Below are 19,709 nucleotides of genomic sequence, written 5' to 3'. Positions count from 1 at the left end.
GAGCCTCAATCCCAGGACCTTGGGATCATGACCTGAGCTGAAGGCAGAAGCTTTAACCCACTGAGCCACCCAGGCGCCCCAGATTTACCCATTTTCAGTGTACAAGAAGTTGTTACATTGACCAAGCTGTTGACCATCACCAGTTAGTTCTAGAACATTTTCATTGTCACAGTAAGATCCTTCCTGCCAACAGCTGCTCCCTGGTCCACACCCGGCCCTAGGAAGCCGCTGATCTATACTTTCAAAAATTAGAACAGGGTCCATTGGCTCACAGCAGATTATAACCTGCTTGGTTCCGTGTCAACAGCCAGACCACAACCAAGGTCCCTCGTTTATCCACCAAGCCCCCCGCTGGTGGACATCCATGCTGTTTTGTTCTCATAAACTGTACTGCAGTGGACCCCAGCCCAATCTGTGTGTGCATGGGTCCTCCTTTAGATCCATAGGCGGAGGCTCTGGGAGGGGAATTGATGCTCAGACGCCAGGCCTCCTTTTGAGGCTCTTACCTGCCCTTGGAGCGAGGCAGATTCAAGATCTAGAGAGAGTGACTTGGGGGTGGGAAGGCAGGGCCGGAAGGTCTCCCGGTCCCCTGAGAGGAAAGAGGATTGAGAGGTGGGCCAGGCAGGGCTCGAGCTCCTGGAAGGGTAGATGGACTGGGTCCTGGAGGCAGTGGGGAGTTTTGGGGGGATCGGAGCAGGCCAGTGCTATGCCTGGGTTATACGTGGGAAGCTTCCCCAGACAGCTGGGGTAGAGGACCACAACACAAACAGGGACCACCAATGGAGCACTGACTGTATGTATCCCAGGCTCCTAGCTGACCAGTGAGCCCTCCTGACAACCCTAAGTGGGTAGACTTAAGATCTTCATCTTACAGATGAGTGCCTTGAGGTGCACAGAGAGGTTAAGTGACTTGCCTGAGGTCACACAGCTAGAACATTCCAGGTTCAGGATTCGAACTCGGGCTGTGGACTCCTCTAAGAGTCGGGGTGGGGGCAGAAAGCAGTAAAATGGGGAACCTGGGGTACCTGAGTGGCTCAGTCAGTTGAGCACTGACTTTTTTTTTTTTTTTTTAAGATTTTATTTATGTATTTGAAAGAGAGAGAATGAGAGAGAGCGAGCATGAGAGGAGGCAGGGTCAGAGGGAGACGCAGACTCCCTGCTCAGCAGGGAGCCCAATGTGGGACCTGATCCTGGGCCTCCAGGATCATGACCTGAGCTGAAGGCAGTTGCTTAACCCACTGAGCCACGTGGGTGCCCCTGAGCATACTGACTCTTGATTTCGGCTCCGGTTGTGATCTCAGGGTCAGTTGTGATCTCAGGGTCGTGAGATGGAGCCCGGTGGCTGCTCTGCAGGGAGTCTGCGTCTCTCGCTTGCCCTCTGCCTCTCCCTGAAACTGCTCACCTGCACTCCCGCTCTCTCTCTCTCTCAAATAAGTCTTAAAAAAAAAAAAAAAAAAAGTGATCAAGGAACCCAGGAGACTGCTCCACTTGGGGCTCTGCTGGAGGCCTGATAGTAAATCATGAAGGGGTCAGAGACCAAGCGGCCGCCTCCCCCTCCCAGCCCAGAGCGCGGCCTTGGAGTCATGAGGCTGAGGACTGTCACCCGGGAGCCGGCCAAGGGCCTTAGCCCCACCCAGCCCTGCTGCCTCCTGCCTTTGCCAAGCCCTCTGTCATGTGAATGGGTTTTGGGGTGGAGCTGCCAGCAGGAGCCCTTAGCTGTGTGGGTGAAGGCGTTAACCTGGCTACGGCCACCGTGACCTCTGGTTTGCATCATCCCCTGGGGCCTCCTGGGTTGCTCTGTGCTTTGGGGTCCCTGGTGGCTGCGGGCGGGCGGCGGGGACAGGAGGGCAGTCCTGTGCCATGTTGGGGGTTATTAAGCACTTGCCTCTCTGCTGATTCATTGATTGGATCTTGCACATGCTTTTAGGTGCAGAAGAGGCACGCAGAGATGGGGTTCTGGCTGGGGGCCTTCCTGGCTACCACGGGGGTGCTGGGCCCGACCGAGGAGTTGTCCTGGGGGCTCTGGTTTGTCTGAAGCCTTGGTGGTGCTATTTGTCTGTCCTCTGCCTGGATGCCTCCACCTTTGTTCTTTGTCATATACTGGGGGTCCTCCAGGCCAGGGTAGCCTTCCTAGACCTCAGTCCTCTCCCGTCCTGCCATCCCTCCCAAGGTGCCTGGACAAACACAGGAGAGCCTGCTCCTAGGGCTATTTTCTGGGTCTAGGCCAGTCCCTGACCCCATGCCTCTCCCCATGGTATCTCATGCCCAGTTCTTTTGCTCAGTCCCACCAAGCTTGGGCCCTTCTTAGAAAACATCCTGAGGGGTGCCTGGGTGGCTCAGTTGGTTAAGCGTCTGACTCTTGGTTCCAGCTCAGGACATGATCTCAGGGTCGTGAGATTGAGCCCCACACTGGGGCCCAGCGTGGAGCCTGCTTAAGATTGTATCTCTCCCTTTCCCTCTGCCTCTGCCCATGGACCCCATGCGCACTGCCACTCTCTCAAAAACAAAAACAAAAACAAAAACAAAACACAGCTCAGGACTGCTTACCGCTCAACTCCCAGCTCCAGGCATATAAGCCCTCAGTTCCCAAACAGCCATGGCTCCCCAGTGCCCCCAGGGCAATGATGTTCCCTTGTGTTGGCCCTGCCTTCCAGACCTGCAGGGTATGTGGGACCTGTCTCTTTGGGGAGTGGAGAAAAACATGCTGGGAGTGGGTTGAGGTGTCTGGGAGTTACCTCGTGCCCGATGATCACCTCGTTGGACACAAACATCCTTGGTGACCTGGTCAGCCCCAGGCAGGGGTCACCGCCAGGCAGAGGCCTGGGATCTGGACTTCGCCTGCCAGCAGGGGCAGTTCAGGTGGGACTGGCCGTGCGTGCCAGAGAGGTGTCTGTGCCATTGTCTTCTGCCCACCACATGTGCATGTGCATGTGCCCTTTGATCCCCAGACCCAGCTAGGACGGCATACGTGTGAGACCTATGTCCCCTGTGGCTCCACGGACAGGAGCAGGGAGAGCCTTAGAAATGGATTTGGGGCTCTTGGGAAGGAGGGTGTTTGAGGCTGGATCCAGGCATGTGGGTCCCTTGCTGGGTTTGGGACTTGGTGGGAGCGGGCACAGGGAGGGGAGGTCCATCCCACCTGGCAGAGTTGGTGACCTTGGAGAGCCCACCCTGACCTGGAACCCTGCCCAAACTCACCACCTGCCCTCATATGACCCAGCAAGCCTTTCCCTCCCAGTCACATGCCAGGGCTACCCCTCCTAGGACTCTGGGGTTCCTGTTGGAGCTCAGGGGTCTTCGGATTCAACCCCTGTTGTGTGACCTTGAACAGGGGGCTTGACTTCTCTGAGCATCGAGTTCTCATCAGTGTACTGGGAATAATAATAGAACCATCTTCTTGGAGTTGTGGGCATCAGATGAGCTCATTTAGGTCAAGGGCTTAACCAGCACGTAGTAGGCTCTCAGCCAGTTTTCATCATTTAGAGCACTTACCTGGCACCTAATGGGTTTAGCTTAACAAATGTTGCCAGATTATCCAAGGATCCTGTGTTCGAAGCTTCTATAGGCTATGGTTTCAGGTTCTCAGCAGCCACCATTTGATTCTGGGTTTTTGCTTGGGAGACAGGGTGGGGCTGGTCAAGGTTAGTGGGGAGCAAGCACCCTGTCCTTAGCTACCATCACAGATAGAGAGAGTGCGGGAGGCCTGCGTGGCTCAGTCAGTTAAGCATCTGCCTTCGGCTTGGGTCCTGATCCCAGGGTCCTGGGGTTGAGTCCCACATTGGGCTCCTTGCTCAGCAGGGAGTCTGCTTCTCCCTCTCGCTCTGTCCCTGCTTGTGTTTCCTCTCTCACTGGCTCCCTCCCTCTATCAAATAAATAAATAAAATCTTTTTTAAAATAAATCTTTTAAAAAATAAATAAAGATAGAGTAGAGCTGGAAGGAAACTTCGAAATGCCTTTGTCACCTCCTCACCCAATGCACAGATGAGGACCAGAGGCCTTGAAACACCTGACTCATCATAACCCCCTAGGCTGCCCAGCCTGTGTGGCTCAGGCCTGGTGGTAACGGATGGGTTTGAAGGAGCTAGAGACCACTGAGAAGCAGCGGGAAGGCCAGACTCAGCAGGGATTGCTTCCCAGGCCAAAGAATCGAGCTGGCAGAGGAGGGCAGAGCAAGCAGGTGTTTCTGAGCCTCTGGTCATCCTTGGTAGTTCACTGCACAAAACATCTCAAAGCAGGCAGCCTTGGAAATACAAATTAAAACACCTTTGGGGTTCCAGTCACACAGCTCTCCGGGGCTAAGCAAAGCAACCAAAAGTAAATAAAAATTACAAAACCCAGTGCTGGTGACGCAATGAGGAAATGGGGACATGTTGCAGGGCAGGTTGTAAAGGGGTTTCTCTTTTCCAGAGAGCAGCCCAGCAACTCTAAAACAGCGTGTTCCCTTTGAACCCATGCCTCCACTTCAGATTTAAAACAGGCTGCGGGGAAACAACCCCAAAGGGGGAAATAGATAAAATTTGCCTTCTTTTATTTATTTATTTATTTATTTATTTATTTATTTGACAGAGAGAGATCACAAGTAGGCAGAGAGGCAGGCAGAGAGAGAGAGAGGAGGAAGCAGGCTCCCTGCTGAGCAGAGAGCCCGATGTGGGGCTCGATCCCAGGACTCTGAGATCATGACCTGAGCCGAAGGCAGAGGCTTTAACCCACTGAGCCACCCAGGCGCCCCAGAAATAGATAAAATTTGTGTAAAGAAATGTGCAGCACTGCTATTTAGACTGGGAACGGTTGCTTAGCAGTAGGGCACTACTCCCGGATTGCCACTGTCTCCAGCCTCTGGGTCGGTTTTCAGCCACCAGAATGAGAAGTCTGTGCCCCGAGCCCACACCTAGGACAAGATGTCTGAGTTGGGGCTGACCAGCATCTTTTTAATGGCCTTCTTACAGGTCATGTCCAGGGTCGTTTGGTCTGGGGAAATGGGACCTCGTGTGTGGGGTGACACAGATGGGAGAATCTGAGAAAGTAACACCAGAACAGGTTTTGAAAGAGGAACAGGAGTTTGGTGGGTGGACAGAGGGTAGTGGGAAGGACAGCCCTGGCAGAAGGAACAGCTTGGGTGAGAGCCCGTGGCTGCAGACCAGCAGTGGGGTGGCGGCTGGCTGGCTCTCATCACCTCTAGACTCAACCTTGTGCTGAGCGATGCTGGGGGTCACTTGCTGGTTCAGGCCCCGGCCTTTCTTGAGGGACTCCCCGCCAAAGCCTGGCCGCTAACAGTGGTCAGGAAGGTCTCTGGGAAGGGGCAGTGCCTGAGCGGAGGCTTACTGCGCTTCGTGCTGCCGCCTCTCCCGATCCTGCCCTCCGCACACGCCTCCTGACCGGAGAGAAGTGCTGCCAGCAGGTTGGGGCACAGCCAGGCTGGAGCTGGGGCTCCCTCCCATCTCTGGCAGGCTGGAGCTGATGAATGTGGCTCTGGGGTTGGTGGACCCGGCTTGGAGTCCCAGATTCTCTGCTTGGCAGTGGTGGGCCCTCGGACACACACACAGCCTCTCTCTGAGCCTTAGAGTCCTTGCCCAGCTAGAGGGCCCGTGCCCAGGTACCCCTGGGGCTCCCGCCATGGGCCCATCCCATTCCAGGAAAAGCCAGCACACGCTCGCACCCCCAGGCAGGCCTGAGTGCACAAAGAGCAGTCTGTCCCTGTTGCATACATGACTAGCTGAGGACATGCAACCCTGCTGACCTGAGTCCTTGGGAGGATGGTGGAGGCACTGGGAGGAGCAGCAGGCTCCCTGAGATGCCGGCTGAGCGCCCCACCCCTGCCATGTGCCCTTCATGAAGCGGCTGGAGGTGGAACGCTCCAGGGGTCCCATAAGCCCTGTCCCATTTCCTCTCCTGTGCCGGTGCTGCTGTATACCCTTCATTCTTCTTCACACTTGTGTGACCCTTTGCGATTTGCATTGCACCGGGCGGGTTGCAAACTTTCCTGCCCATTTCCTGGAGTGTTGGCATCCTTGTGACAGATAAGCTTGTGTTGGATTCCCAGCTCCTTGGCTGCCTCCCTGACCTCTATCCCCTCTTTGCTTCTTCTGTTCCAGTTGCACTGGCCTCCTTGCTGTCTCGTCTTCCTCACACCAAGCTCACTTCTACCTCAGGACCTTTGCACTTGCTGTTCCTTCTGCCCCGGACATTCTTCCTCCCTCCTGCCCACTCCTGTCATTCAGGCCCCTGCTCAGATGTTGCCTTCTCAGAGAGGCTCCTATCTATAGTGGCCCCTCACATTCTTTTTAGACTGCCTCAGTTTCTCCATGGTGTCCATCACCATCTGCCCCTACCTTCCTCCATGTATGTGCGGACCGTTGGTGTCTGGAACATAAGCTCCATGAGGGAAGGTCTTTATGCTATGTCCCTGTACCCCAGTGCCTGGCAGAGGCCTGACACACAGAGGACACTTAAGACAGTAGAGGGGTGCCCTGGTGGCCCAGTTGGTTAAACAGCTGACTTTTGATTTCAGCTCAGGTCACGATCTCAGGGTCGTGAGACAGAGCCCTGCGTCCAGCTCTGTGCTCTGCGCAGGGTCTGCTTAGGACGCTGTCTCCCTCTACCCCTCCCCCTCACGCTTTCTCTCTTTCTCTCTCTCTCAAATAAATAAATAAATCTTTAAAAAGGGGGGGGGAAGGCAGTAGATATTGTCAGAGAAAAAGATCTGGGCATCATGGACCAGGCCAGGTGAGTAAGGTGGTGAGCTCCCTGTCCTGGGAAGCATGCAAACAGAGCTTGTTTGCTGTTCAAAGCCTCATCCAGGCTGGATGGGCTAGAGGCTCCTGTGATGATCAGAGCTGGGCTCCTGCCAGTTTGTGGCATTGGGTCCTCCCAAGATTCCCATCATGGCCTCACAGAATAAACAGACCAGAGGATAAAAGGTTGCCCCACATCTGCCTTCCAAAGGAGGTTTGGAGGTAGAGCCAGGTGGGGGGGGGGCGAGGTTGCTGCTCAGGTTTCCTGTTGGGCCATGATAGAATCAGGGCAGGACTGGAAAGGAGAGGATAAAGGAGGAATCCGAGCCTGGGGAGCAGGTGGGGTTTGAGGGGGTGTGAGGTGGGTCACCTGAGGCCAACGGTCTACGCCCCCTCTTCCCTGTATTCCAGGAGGGCATGCAGGGGCTGCACAGGCCTTCTGAGTCTCTCTCTATGCTGGAGGCCCAGCACTCAGCTCGCTGGACAGTGGCCCATGAGCTGGGGGACGTGGCCAGTCTTTTGGGGCCCGCTGTCCCGGCTCCCAGGTCTGAGAGTGGGCACCTCTCTTGCTTCACCCCTGTCCCAGCCCAATTTACTCTCCATAAAGCAATCGCCATTAAATGTGTATGGAGTTCCGACTTGAACATTTCAAGTATTGGGCAACTCACTCCCTGCCTTAACAGTTCTACACCATTCCGGTTGCTGCAAAGGGACTAACCTTTATTGAGATCTTGCTGAATGCTGGATACTTCATGCACTTGCTTTTTTTTGGAGAGAGAGAGAGAGAGAGAGCGAGCTTGCGCAAGCGGTAGGAGGGGCGGGGGCAGGAGCAGAGGGCAGAAGGAGAGAGAGAATCTTAAGCTCGCTCCACATCCAGTGCAGAGCCTGACACTGGGCTCAGTCTCACGACCCTGAGGTCATGGCTGGAGCCGAAATCAAGAGTTGGATGTTTAACCGACGGGGCCAACCAGACGCCCCCATACACTTGCTCTTTTATTATTTTTTTATTTTCATTTTTGTAGTTAATATGTCGTGTTACATGAGTTTTGGGTGTACGATATAGTGATTCAGCATTTCTCTACATTACTCAGTGCTCATTGTGCTAAGTGTCCTCAGTCCCCGTCACCTGCTTCACCCATCCCCCACCCAACTCCTCTCTGGTCACCGTCAGTTTTTTCTCTAGAGTTAAGAGTGTGTTTTCTCAGTTTGTCTCTTTTTCCTTGGTTTGGTTATTTAAATTCCATATACGAGTGAAATATGGCACTTGTCTTTCTCTGACTTATTTCACTTCACATTCTGCTCTCTAGATCTACCCATGTTGTTCCAAATGACGAGACTTCATTCTTTTTTATGGCTGAGTAATATTTCATTGTGTATGTGTGTATACACAACATCTTCATTCATTCATCATTGATGCACAACCTAGGCTGCTTCCATAATTTGGCTTTTGTAAATAACGCTTGCCCTTCTAGAACCCCAGTGCTGTTACTTCTGGGAGATGAGGGATGGAGGCTCAGAGAAGGGGAGTGATCTGCCTGGCATTACACGGCAAATGAGGCTCCGAGGGAAGGTCGGCCCCTGGGCTGTGTGGGGGGGACGAGGTGGGCTGTGGGGCTTGGTCTCGAATTTCCAGCCCCAGTGTTAGCTCGGACACCCAGCTTCTGCAGGAATAGGCTGACGGATTCAGCTCCGGGGGAGAGTGAGATGGGGGATTAGGGAAAAGCTAACCCCTGCCTCAGAATCCTTTCCTGAATCCTGCTACCCTCAGGGGGACCTTGACCCTTCTCCCTGCCACCTCCTCAGGATGGAAGGGGGGCAGAGCCCAAAGATGTGAGGAATGGAAAACAAAGGCGAGAAAATGTGGTGAAAGGAAGAGTAGGATGAGACAGGAAGGGGGCGGGCAGGGCTTAACCCCTCAGGGCTGCCTCTGTCTCTGGCCTGAGAAGTCTCAGGCAAGTATGTACTTGTCAGCCCTGCTGTATTCTGGGCTCCACAGCTGGGGAACGTGGTAAGGAAGAACAGAGCCATGAGGGTCTGCTTTTGAAACTCCGGCCTGGAATTCAGGCCTCGGTGTCTAACCTGTCTTCAGTTACCCGAGTGAGGTCAGAGCCTTTCCAACAGCAATGCTTTGTTTTGTGGTTTGGGGGATGTGGGAGAGTGTGAGCACCTACCAGCTGAGGAGAGAAGGAGGTGGAAGTGCTAGAGGAGAACTTCCTTATCCTTGGCACCCCCTACAAAGCCATGGAAAGTTCTAGAAAGATTGGGAACTGGATGTGTGTGAGGGAGATGAGGCTCCGTTTCCTTGTTTAGGTTGGTGGAGAGGGAGAGAGATGGGGGCTGGAGTCCCTCCTGGCCCACGCTGCTCAGTGGCCAAGCCCGCCTGCCCAGGATTCAGCACCCCGCCGGGGCCACAGGAGACTGGGAGCCAGAGGAGGGGCAGGTTGAAGGCTGGGGGAGGACTTGCTGATGGTCTTTTTGGCCACGAAAGCTCAAGCTGACAGCCTGGGCAGTTGGCCATGCTTTGTTCATCTGTATGTGGGTTGAACTTTGACCTACTCAGAAGGCGGGGGCAGTCCTAGGTACCTCCTCAAAGTCACCCTAGGACTGACACCCCTGGCTGGCTTCCTCACCTTGTGTCCCAGAGATTGGGTTGCCTCTTGGTCTCCCAGGCCCCTACAGTGAACAAGTGAGTCACACTTGACCCGGTGATTGCTGGGGGCAGGTTGTGAGACTTGGAAGTCTGGGCAGACTTCACTGACCCCCTTCCCCGTATCCCAGACCCAGATCTCTCTGCAAAAGAACAACTGTCCAAAGACAGAGGAATCAGGTTCAAGTATTAAGTGCATGTGTACTTTGGGATAAGGGTCTCCCTTCCTCTCTCTGAGTCTCAGTTTCCCAGCAGTGACCTGTTATCAGGCGTCCATGTGGTGGAGGGTGGCCCCATGCTGGGGCTGCCCCAGGAAGGGGAGGTCCCTGCACCCACCACCAGGCAGCCCTTGGCCTTAATTCAGCGCTTCGTGGTACTGAGCGCCTCACCCGTTTTCTCCTTTACTTGTTTGCCATTTGAGGCTAGGGAGATTTGATTATCCCATTGTCTAGAGAAGTAAACTGAGGCCTAGAGGTGGGGACGGGCACGGAATGCCAGGGATTTGGGAAGAGTGTTGGGGCATCCTTGCCTAGGTCGTCCCGGTCCGGCGCCCACTCCGCCGCACTTCTTCGAGGTGCTAACGGAGGTGGTTGGAGCTGGCGGCGTAGGTGGGCCGGTGACCGCCAGTAACCCCGGCGGATGTCGGCGCGGAGTGGGTTAAGGGCCCGCGCCCGCGAGTAACCCCGGCCCCATTCAGCGCCGCGGGGTGAAACCCGAGCCCGAGCCGCCGTCGGGGGTGGGGCGGGGGCAGGGGCGGGGCCCTAGTGAGGCAGCGGCTCGGCCGCTCATTGGCCGCGCACGCTCACCCCATGCCCGGCCCGCGGCCCCGAGGGGCGGGGCGGGGCGGGGCCGCCGGGGCGGAGGCGGGGCTGGGGGCGGGGCGCTCCTTGGGCTTTATAGCGCCGCCGAGCCCTGACAGGTGAAGTCGGCGCGGTGCGGAGACCGGCAGGCCGGCGGCCGGGACGCCCCGAAGGGGCGGCGGGCGTGGGCCGCGGAGCCATGGATTGCACGTTCGAAGGTATTTTTGGAGGAACCCCCCACCCCTTTATCACAGAGCCTCCACCTCCGCTGCGGGGTCACCATCCCCGGTTTCCTCAGAGGGGGGCGTGTGTGTGCAGTGGCCGTCGAACTGCCGGCGTCCCCGCGGGAAGAGCGGGTTCCGTAGGGGGCGGCTCCCGCTGGAGTTGTTGGGCCCCCCCCACCCGCAGTAGTTACCCCCACCCCCGCGTTTGGGGTGAGCGTGGCGTTCCCGCGACCTCCGCCCCCCATGGGGCAGCAGTTGGGTGGGGAGGAGGAAGAAGCGGGGAGGATCCCAGTTGTCCCCACTCCCCAGAGCCAAATCCCGGACCCCAGTCCCGATTCACTCAGCTTTTCTTTCAGGGCCTCAGTTTCCCCATCTGTCAGAGGGGCTCAGGAGGGCCGGGGTCAGGGGTGGGGGGCCCTGCCGGTGTAAGAACTGCAAGCCTTCAGGACCTGCTATGTCCCGGAGCTCCCACGAGGTGTTTCCCATGGAGGGTCCGGGGACCGAGCCTGGCACCCCATCTCTGAGGCTGTTGGAGGCCAGGGGGCTGTCCCCTCCTACAGGAATGGCCCTGCCTCTGCACCTGGCAGGAGGTAGGCAATCGTGAGGTGAGGTCCGCTGTGGGCCAGCTTCCTGCCCTGCCAAGCCTCCCAGCAGCCCTGCCATGAAGGGCGTCGTCCTCTTTTGTTGTGCAGATGAGGAAACTGAGGTCCAGTGAGGAGACTTTTGCCCCAGGTTGCACATCAAGTGGGCAGTTGGGCAGGGCCGGGAGCTCAGGCTAGGGATCTTGCAGGGCACTTTAACCCAGTGGGTGGCTGTCCCTAGTAGGTTAGAGGGCCCCAGGCCAACAGTCGGGCAGCTAGTTGCCTGCCAGCTGGGGGAGAGGCTGGAGCAGTGGCAGGGAGTGTGTCCCAGTCTGTACGAGGAGGCAGGAGTCAGGACAGCCAGCATTTGCTTTCATGGAGGGGAAACTGAAGCCCTGAATGGCCCGGTCCCTGGCTTGGCTGCAGGCATGGTCTGGGCCTGTGCCCAGAACCTGCAGGGACACACTGGTTGGCACACACGTGGCTGGCAGCTGGGTCAGCCCCAAGCCTCGGTCTGTTCCACGGAGGAATGGGTTGAGGTTGGCAGTTCCAAAGTCAGCCATTTGGGGCCCAAACCCCAGTCTGCCTCAGCATAAGTGTGTGGCACTGACCTTGTCCAGCTCTTGTATGGGCTGCGGCATACATGAGAAGCACCAGGCGTTGCTCCCGATGTCACAGGTGCCCGAGACGTGGCCGTGTGTCTGGGAGCATGGGCTCGTATGGATGGATTTCTGTTTCTGCATTGCTGCCCCACACGTCTAGCTGTGTGGACCAGAGGCACGAAGTGTGTGATGCCCGGTACAGGGGCCAGCTCCCGCCCTCCTGTCACTCACACAGCCTCTTCTCCTTCCTCCAGACATGCTGCAGCTCATCAACAACCAAGACAGCGACTTCCCTGGCCTGTTCGACCCACCCTATGCCGGTGGTGGGGCAGGGAGCACAGGCCCTGCCAGTCCTGATGCCAGCACCCCGGGCAGCTTGTCCCCATCTCCTGCCACAATGAGCTCCCCACTCGAAGGCTTCCTGGGAGGACCCAAGGCGACACCTCCACCCTTGTCCCCTCCCCAGCCTGCACCTACCTCCCTGAAGATGTACCCCTCTGGGCCTGCCTTCTCCCCTGGGCCTGGTATCAAGGAGGAGCCAGTGCCGCTGACTATCCTGCAGCCCCCGACCCCGCAGTCCCTGCCGGGGTCCCTCCTGCCCCAGAGCTTCCCGGCCCCAGCCCCACCACAGTTCAGCTCTGCCCCTGTCTTGGGCTATCCCAGCCCCACGGGAGGCTTCTCCGCAGGTAAGGGGGGTGGTTTTGGGGGAAGGGGACCACAGGAGCACAGAGAGCAGGGTCTCCCCTGGCCTCAGTAGAGGAATTTGCAGGCTTTAGAAACGGGGCCTCAGATGCCCGTTACTAGCAGTACTTGTAGGTTCTTGCCATTGTCGGGTGAAGACTTGCCTCCCACTCTGCCATGGTGGCCACCTTGCCACCCTTCCAGGGACAAATGCGTGGCTGGAAAGCTAGCACACTTGCATCAGAGCCACAGGCAGGGGTTGTCCCCACAAGAAACTGAAGCCATGAGGGCCGATGACTCATCCTGGGTCATAGGGTGATAGGGCCCCGAGGGGTGGGTTGAAAGTGGGTTAGGGCGGCCTGTGTCCGCAGCCCCAGCCTTTATCTCTGCAGGGACCCCTCCAGGGAGCACCCCGCAGCCGCTGCCTGGCCTGCCACTGGCTTCCCTGCCAGGGGTCCCGCCCGTCTCCTTGCACACCCAGGTCCAGAACGCGGCCCCCCAGCAGCTCTTGACGGCCACGGCCAACCCCACGGCAGCCCCTGGAACAACCACGGTGACCTCGCAGATCCAGCAGGTCCCGGTGAGGCAGTCTGGCCAGGCATCAGGGAGGGGCAGCCCCCAGTCCCCGACTCAGCAGCTCTTGGCTGAGGCTGTTCCCTGTCCCAGGTCCTGCTGCAGCCGCACTTCATCAAGGCAGACTCGCTGCTCCTGACGACCATGAAAACAGACATGGCAGCCACCGTGAAGGCGGCGGGTATCAGCTCCCTGGCCCCTGGCACGGCTGTGCAGACGGCGCCCTTGCAGGTGGGTGGCGTGGGTGGGGCAGGAGTCCGGGGCTCCGTGCCTGAGCATGCTTGGCTGGTAGCCCGCCCCTGTCCCTTCAGACCCTGGTGAGCGGAGGAACCATCCTGGCGACAGTGCCACTGGTAGTGGATGCCGAGAAGCTGCCCATCAACCGGCTGGCGGCTGGTGGCAAGGCGCTGGGCTTGGCGCAGAGCCGTGGGGAGAAGCGCACGGCCCATAATGCCATTGAGAAGCGCTACCGTTCCTCCATCAACGACAAAATCGTCGAGCTCAAGGACCTGGTAGTGGGCACTGAGGCGAAGGTATGGGCAGTGGCGTTCAGAGGCACATTCCGGGGCGACCCTGGGGAAGCAGGGGACTGGAAGAACCAAAAGGCTTGGGACTGAACCTGGGCCCTGGGCTTCAGCCTGTTTGGGCCAGTGATTCAGCTGAGCTTTATGGCGGGTCCCCAGCATGCCAGGGGTGCATCGGGGCCCTGGGGACATCAAGGGAACAGACAGACAAAAATCCTGCTGTCCAGAGACAGATGTTCTAGTGGGGGACAGGGGGACGATACACACAGTAGAGAAGTAAGCGTTAGAGCCGCCAGATGGGGAGAAGTGCTGAGGAGGAAATCCACACGGGGAGAGAGACGATGAGGCTACACGTCGCAAGCACATCACAAAGGTGACATGATGGCAGCAAAGACCTGAATGAGGGGAGGGTGTCAGCCAGACACTGTTGGGTGCCCTTGACATAGGAATCCTCATGTCTGTCCTGGGCAATGGGTTCTACTAGGGGAAGAACATTCCACTTAGAGGGAATAGCAAGTGCAACGGTCCTGAGGCAGCGGTGTTGTGAAGTAGCCCCGCCTTGCTTAGGTGCCCACTCGTGAGGCCTGACCGGCCCCCCTGTGCCATCTGCCTCCTACCCCACGCAGCTGAATAAGTCTGCCGTCTTGCGCAAGGCCATCGACTACATCCGCTTTCTACAACAGAGCAACCAGAAGCTCAAGCAGGAGAACCTAAGTCTCCGCTCTGCTGCCCACAAAAGCAGTGAGTCCTGGCCTCACCCTGCCCGCTGGCTCTGCACCCCACCCCCCCAACTCCCACTCCCGCCCCTTAAGCCCTAACCCTACAAGGGCCTCAGCCCATCCTTTGGCCCCAACTTGGCCAAGTCCCATTTCCCCCTCTCCCCTGCCCTAAGCTGATTTGGAGTGGGGTATCTAGCCTTCACCCCCAGCCTTGCTCCTTTCTGGCCTACAGAGTCTCTGAAGGACCTGGTCTCAGCCTGTGGCAGCAGAGGAAACGCAGAGGTGCCCATGGAGGGCATGAAGCCCGAGGTGGTAGACACACTGAGCCCGCCTCCCTCGGATGCTGGCTCGCCCTCTCAGAGCAGCCCCTTGTCCCTCGGAGGCAGGAGTAGTGGCAGCGGCGGCAGTGGCAGCGACTCGGAGCCCGACAGCCCAGTCTTTGAGGACAGCCAGGTTGGGCCCAGCCCTGTTCCCCACAGTCCTTCTCCCCTTGATATCTGAGCCCCAGGAAGCCCCAGGTCAGGAAAAAGCCCCTCACATAGCCCACCTCCCGTTTGACAGAAACACTGTGGGTCCCACAGTAAGGCCCGGCGGAGGGCTGATCCCTCCTTTCCTGTAGCGGCCTCCCTGGGCCACTCCCGCTCTGCCCTCGCTGACCCGCCTACCCCTACCAGGTGAAGCCCGAGCAACTGCTGTCCCCCCGCAGCCGGGGCATGCTGGACCGCTCCCGGCTGGCCCTGTGCGCACTCGTCTTCCTCTGCCTTTCCTGCAACCCCTTGGCCTCCCTGCTGGGAAGCCGGGGTCTCCCTAGCCCCTCAGATGTCAGCAGCACCTACCACGGTTCTGGCCGCAACATGCTGGGTGCTGAAAGCAGAGGTAGGACAGGTCCCCAGCACGGATCTCCTTGGCAGGGAGGGGGATGGGGGACTCAGGGAGTGTAGCTGGGGATCTGGATTTCCAGGGTGCTGTGTCCCTGCCCCTTCTGTCTGCCCCTAGATGGCCCTGGCTGGGCCCCGTGTCTGCTGCCCCCACTGGTTTGGCTGACCAACGGGCTGCTGGTGCTGGTCTCCCTGGCGCTTCTCTTTGTCTATGGAGAACCAGTCACGCGGCCCCACTCGGACCCTGCCGTGCACTTCTGGAGGCATCGCAAGCAGGCTGACCTGGATCTGGCCCGGGTAAGGGCCCAGATCCCCGGGGGTGGGCTCAGGGGCTGGGGCAGGGCCAGGACCTGGGCAGCCCCTGGGGAGGTGCTGGGTGTCCCTTCTCTTCCCTTCCCCGCCCTGTCCTTCCTGCTCCTATCAACCCCTCAGACTCACGCTGATGGGGGACACCAGGGTCATGGTGGGGAGCCCGAGGTGGAAGGATCTTCAGAGCAGGAGGGGTAGCGTGTGTTCAGATCCTCTGATCCCCCTTTTCTCACCTGGAAAACCCTCATCACCAGGGGTACTTTGCCCAAGCTGCCCAGCAGTTGTGGCTGGCCCTGCTGGCCCTGGGCCGCCCGCTGCCCACCTCCCACCTGGACCTGGCCTGCAGCCTGCTCTGGAGCCTTATCCGCCACCTGCTACAGCGCCTCTGGGTGGGCCGCTGGCTGGCCGGCCACGCTGGGGGCCTGCACAGGGACTGTGCCCTGCAGGCGGATGCTCGTGCCAGCGCCCGGGACGCCGCGCTTGTCTACCACAAGCTGCACCAGCTGCACACCATGGGTATGCCGGGCAAGGGACCGGGCCAGAGGGGCTCCTGCCACCACACCCCTGCCTCACGTCCTGCCCATCTTCCAGGGAAGTACACGGGCGGGCACCTCGCTGCTGCCAACCTGGCCCTGAGCGCCCTGAACCTGGCGGAATGTGCAGGGGACGCCATGTCCGTGGCCACGCTGGCCGAGATCTATGTGGCCGCTGCGCTGAGGGTCAAGACCAGTCTCCCACGGGCCTTGCATTTTCTGACAGTGAGTGGGTGGGGGGCCAGTGTGGACCGGGCCGGGGGCTCCCTGGGCAAGGCGCTCATAGGAGGAGGCAGTTGGTTATTGGGTGGGGTGGGGAGGACTCCAGGCCCAACTGGGCTCTCAGCCCTGGGGGTGGGTTCGAGTCCCTGGCTGGGTCCAGGGTGACAGCCCAGCTCCCCTCCCCCACAGCGCTTCTTCCTGAGTAGTGCCCGCCAGGCCTGCCTGGCACAGAGCGGCTCGGTGCCTCTTGCCATGCAGTGGCTGTGCCACCCCGTGGGCCACCGTTTCTTCGTGGACGGGGACTGGGCCGTGTGCAGCGCCCCGAGGGAGAGCCTGTACAGCTTGGCCGGCAACCCAGGTGCTCTCTCCCTGCCATGCCCATCCCCTGTTGCCCCGCGTCCTTTGTGGCCCATTCCCCTTCCTCATTTCTGCCCCGTCCCTTGTCCCTGCATCTCTGAATGTCCTTGTCCCAACTCCGCCCCCGCCACCCCGTCCATTGTTGCTGTGGAGGCTGCAGGGGGGCGGGAAGACTGGGTCTGTCTTGTTGGGGCTCTTCAGAAACGAAGAGGGAGACAGGAATTTGGGGGTGGGTAGTTGATCTGGGAGCTGATCCCAGGCAAGACTGGTGTTGAGTAAGGAGATCAGACGGAAGGAACAGAGCTGGTAAAGGCGGGTTATTAAGCAGATTATGTTGTCTGGGGTAGGTTTATCCTATCCAAGGGCACCTCAGGGCACTTATCTGTCCCACTCGCGTGCCCAGGAAAGAGCCGGTGGTTGGAGAGGTGAATGTGGAGAGGAGGGGTGGGGCCCTTCCTGCCCCCGGCCCGCTCACCCACTCCTCCCCACAGTGGACCCCTTGGCCCAGGTGACTCAGCTGTTCCGAGAGCATCTCTTGGAGCGAGCCCTGAATTGTGTCGTTCAGCCCAGTCCCAGCCCTGGATCAGCTGATGGAGACAGGTGAGTGACCCTGAGCCTAGAGTCTGGGAGTGGCTGTGTCCAGGGCCATGGGTGGGGGGACTGAGCCAGGCTGCTGTCCACCTGCTGTGTGGCCTGAGGCACATCTCAGTTCCTCCCTGGGTCTGCCTCCCCAGAGGCTTGCCAGGAAGAGACAGAGCTGGGAGGTCAGGCTGTGCTCTGGTGGGAAGGCGGGTGGTGGGAAGGCGGGAGGGCTGGGGCCTTCCCAGGACCCCTGGCCCCCGTCCTGACCGCTGGGTCTCTCTCCTGCCATAGGGAGTTCTCCGATGCCCTGGGGTACCTCCAGCTGCTCAACAGCTGTTCTGATGCTGCTGGGGCTCCGGCCTGCAGCTTCTCCATCAGCTCCAGCATGGCCACCGCCACTGGTGAGCCCCCAGACCCCCCGGGAACCCTCCTCGGGCCCAGCTCCGCACTGGCTCAGCCTCAGCCACAGTGTGGCTCAGCTTCAGGGAGCCTCCCCCCCACCCCTGCTCCCTGCAGGCACAGACCCCGTGGCCAAGTGGTGGGCCTCCCTGACAGCTGTGGTGACCCACTGGCAGCGACGCGATGAGGAGGCGGCCGAGCGGCTGTACCCGGTGGTGGAGCACCTGCCCCGTGCCCTGCAGGAGTCTGAGTGAGTCCAGGCCGGATTCTCCCTGCCAACCTCCACCCCCCCAGCACAGTGCTGCCCCCCAGCCTTTACTCTGCGCGGCTGGGGTCTTGTGAAGCCAGAACCAGGGCAGTGGGAGCTTACTGAGGGCCTAGGCCCTGTCTGACCATCAGTCCTCTGCCCTGGCCCCAATAGGAGACCCCTGCCCAGGGCGGCTCTGCATTCCTTCAAGGCTGCCCGGGCCGTGCTGGGCCGCGGGAAGGCAGAGTCTGGCCCAGCTAGCCTGGCCACCTGTGAGAAGGCCAGTGGGTACCTGCAGGACAGCCTGGCCACCACCCCAGCTGGCAGCTCCATTGACAAGGTGAGGAGTGGTGCCAGGGGCCTGGCAGGTCTGGGCGGGGGTGGGGGTGTCACCGCTTTTCCATCCCTGGCCATTCCCCCTTGCACTGCAGAAGACTGTGGGGTTAGCCCTGCAGTACCGGCTGGGCTTGGGGGCCGCAGCTTGCCTTGCTTTTCTGGCTGAGGCTTGAGTTCAGGGGAGAGTGGCTGTCCCCCTCTGGCCCCAGCCTCCCCACCCCCAGGAGGGGTGGGGTGAGGGGTCTGGCAGAGCCCTCCTTGGAGGCCGCTCCTGTGGCAGGTGGCAGGCGTGGGGGCCCGGAGAGGCGGGCGGCCCCGCGGTGCATTGCTGTTGCATTGCACGTGAGTGACGCGGGTGCAGTGCCTCGGCAGTGCAGCCCGGAGCCGGCCCCTGGCACCGCGGGCCCCCACCCGTCCCCTCCCACAGCCGGAGCCCCCCTGTGAGCCCTGCACTGCACCCCACCCCCATCCCAGGCCATGCAGCTGCTCCTGTGTGACTTGCTCCTGGTGGCACGAACTAGCCTGTGGCGGCGCCAGCAGCCGCCTGCTCCCACCCAGGCCTCGCAGGGCCCGGGCGCTGGGGCCCAGGCCTCCGCCCTCGAACTGCGCGGCTTCCAACGGGACCTGAGTGGCCTGAGGCGTCTGGCACAAAGTTTCCGGCCCGCCATGCGGAGGGTGAGTGCCCCCGGGCCCTTTCCCCTCAGGTGCGGGGGGAGTGGGGTCCCGGCCTGAACCCCAACTCTCCTGGCCCTCTCCTGCCCAGGTGTTCCTACACGAGGCCACTGCCCGGCTGATGGCGGGGGCCAGCCCCACAAGGACACACCAGCTCCTGGACCGCAGTCTGCGGAGGAGGGCAGGACCCTGTGGCAAAGGTGAGTGGACACTGCCCTGGTAGGGGTCGGTTTGGGCCCCCGCCAACATCCCCCCCCAACATCCCCCCCCATCCCCCACCTCCGGGTTGGGAAGGCCTGATGGATGCTGAGCACCCCTGTATGAAGAGGCAGAGACCGAGGAACTTTATGGTGGTTGCCAGAGGGCAATAGTCTGAGAAATCCACTGGGGTCCACTGCCACCTGTGGGATAGGCGACTGTGCCCGAGTGCCCTGTATGGGGCAGGTCCTGGGAAGGGGATCTGAGGCTCCACTGGTGCCCCTGAGGTGGGCGGGGCTGGAGGGGTGGGGCCAGGTCCTGAGCCGACTCCCCATGACGTGTGCGTAGGCGCAGGGGCTGAGCTGGAACCGAGACCCACGCGGCGGGAGCACGCCGAGGCTCTGCTGCTGGCCTCCTGCTACTTGCCTCCCGGCTTCCTGTCGGCGCCGGGGCAGCGTGTGGGCATGCTGGCCGAGGCGGCGCGGACGCTCGAGAAGCTCGGCGATCACCGCCTGCTGCACGACTGCCAGCAAATGCTCATGCGTCTGGGCGGCGGGACCACCGTCACCTCCAGCTAGATCTCTGTCGGTGGCCCCAGTGGGGCTTGTATTCCAGGCCGGAGCCTCGACGGCCAAAGGCAGCGCTGGAGACCCCAGGTGTCCGCGGCCCACCCATGTACTGCACTGTCTCCTGGGCGGATGGGAGGTACTCAGGGGCTTTTGCTGCCTCTTGACCTGGGAGGCCGGAGGGGGCGCGACCCTACCCCCCCCCCCCCCCCCCCCCCCCCCCCACTGCAGCCCAACCCGATGGGCCACGGCCAGCGTAGTGCTGACCTCTGGTGGCCAATCGGGGGATTGCAGGGGCCGGGCAGACCGCTGTGACCTTGCTCTGCAA

At 60.0% G+C, this 19,709-nt stretch overlaps 1 protein-coding gene across 2 annotated transcripts in view; it reads left to right on the top strand.

Moving 5' to 3' along the window:
- LOC111139267 (sterol regulatory element binding transcription factor 1) overlaps positions 1 to 19,574 on the top strand; it is a 22,137-nt gene extending 2,563 nt beyond the window's left edge. Inside the window, exons 2-20 of one of the 2 annotated variants that reach the window (XM_022491503.1) lie at positions 10,298 to 10,396; positions 11,840 to 12,271; positions 12,659 to 12,846; positions 12,933 to 13,070; positions 13,151 to 13,372; positions 13,990 to 14,104; positions 14,315 to 14,535; positions 14,757 to 14,958; positions 15,079 to 15,257; positions 15,524 to 15,785; positions 15,861 to 16,027; positions 16,214 to 16,382; positions 16,873 to 16,981; positions 17,255 to 17,364; positions 17,480 to 17,612; positions 17,784 to 17,949; positions 18,420 to 18,620; positions 18,709 to 18,817; positions 19,164 to 19,574. In XM_022491503.1, the coding sequence (XP_022347211.1) occupies positions 10,298 to 10,396; positions 11,840 to 12,271; positions 12,659 to 12,846; positions 12,933 to 13,070; positions 13,151 to 13,372; positions 13,990 to 14,104; positions 14,315 to 14,535; positions 14,757 to 14,958; positions 15,079 to 15,257; positions 15,524 to 15,785; positions 15,861 to 16,027; positions 16,214 to 16,382; positions 16,873 to 16,981; positions 17,255 to 17,364; positions 17,480 to 17,612; positions 17,784 to 17,949; positions 18,420 to 18,620; positions 18,709 to 18,817; positions 19,164 to 19,393 (3,452 nt within the window). In that variant the 3' untranslated portion in view covers positions 19,394 to 19,574. The remainder of the gene's footprint in view (positions 1 to 10,297; positions 10,397 to 11,839; positions 12,272 to 12,658; positions 12,847 to 12,932; positions 13,071 to 13,150; positions 13,373 to 13,989; positions 14,105 to 14,314; positions 14,536 to 14,756; positions 14,959 to 15,078; positions 15,258 to 15,523; positions 15,786 to 15,860; positions 16,028 to 16,213; positions 16,383 to 16,872; positions 16,982 to 17,254; positions 17,365 to 17,479; positions 17,613 to 17,783; positions 17,950 to 18,419; positions 18,621 to 18,708; positions 18,818 to 19,163) is intronic. The other variant, XM_022491504.1, reaches the window with a different exon arrangement.
- Positions 19,575 to 19,709: the final 135 nt, after the last annotated feature.

This window comes from Enhydra lutris, unplaced genomic scaffold (assembly GCF_002288905.1).
Source record: "Enhydra lutris kenyoni isolate GAN:26980312 unplaced genomic scaffold, ASM228890v2 scaffoldscaffold97, whole genome shotgun sequence".
NCBI lineage: Eukaryota > Metazoa > Chordata > Mammalia > Carnivora > Mustelidae > Enhydra > Enhydra lutris.
Note: the sequence above shows the minus strand (reverse complement) of the source record. Positions and strands in the feature narration are given on the sequence as shown.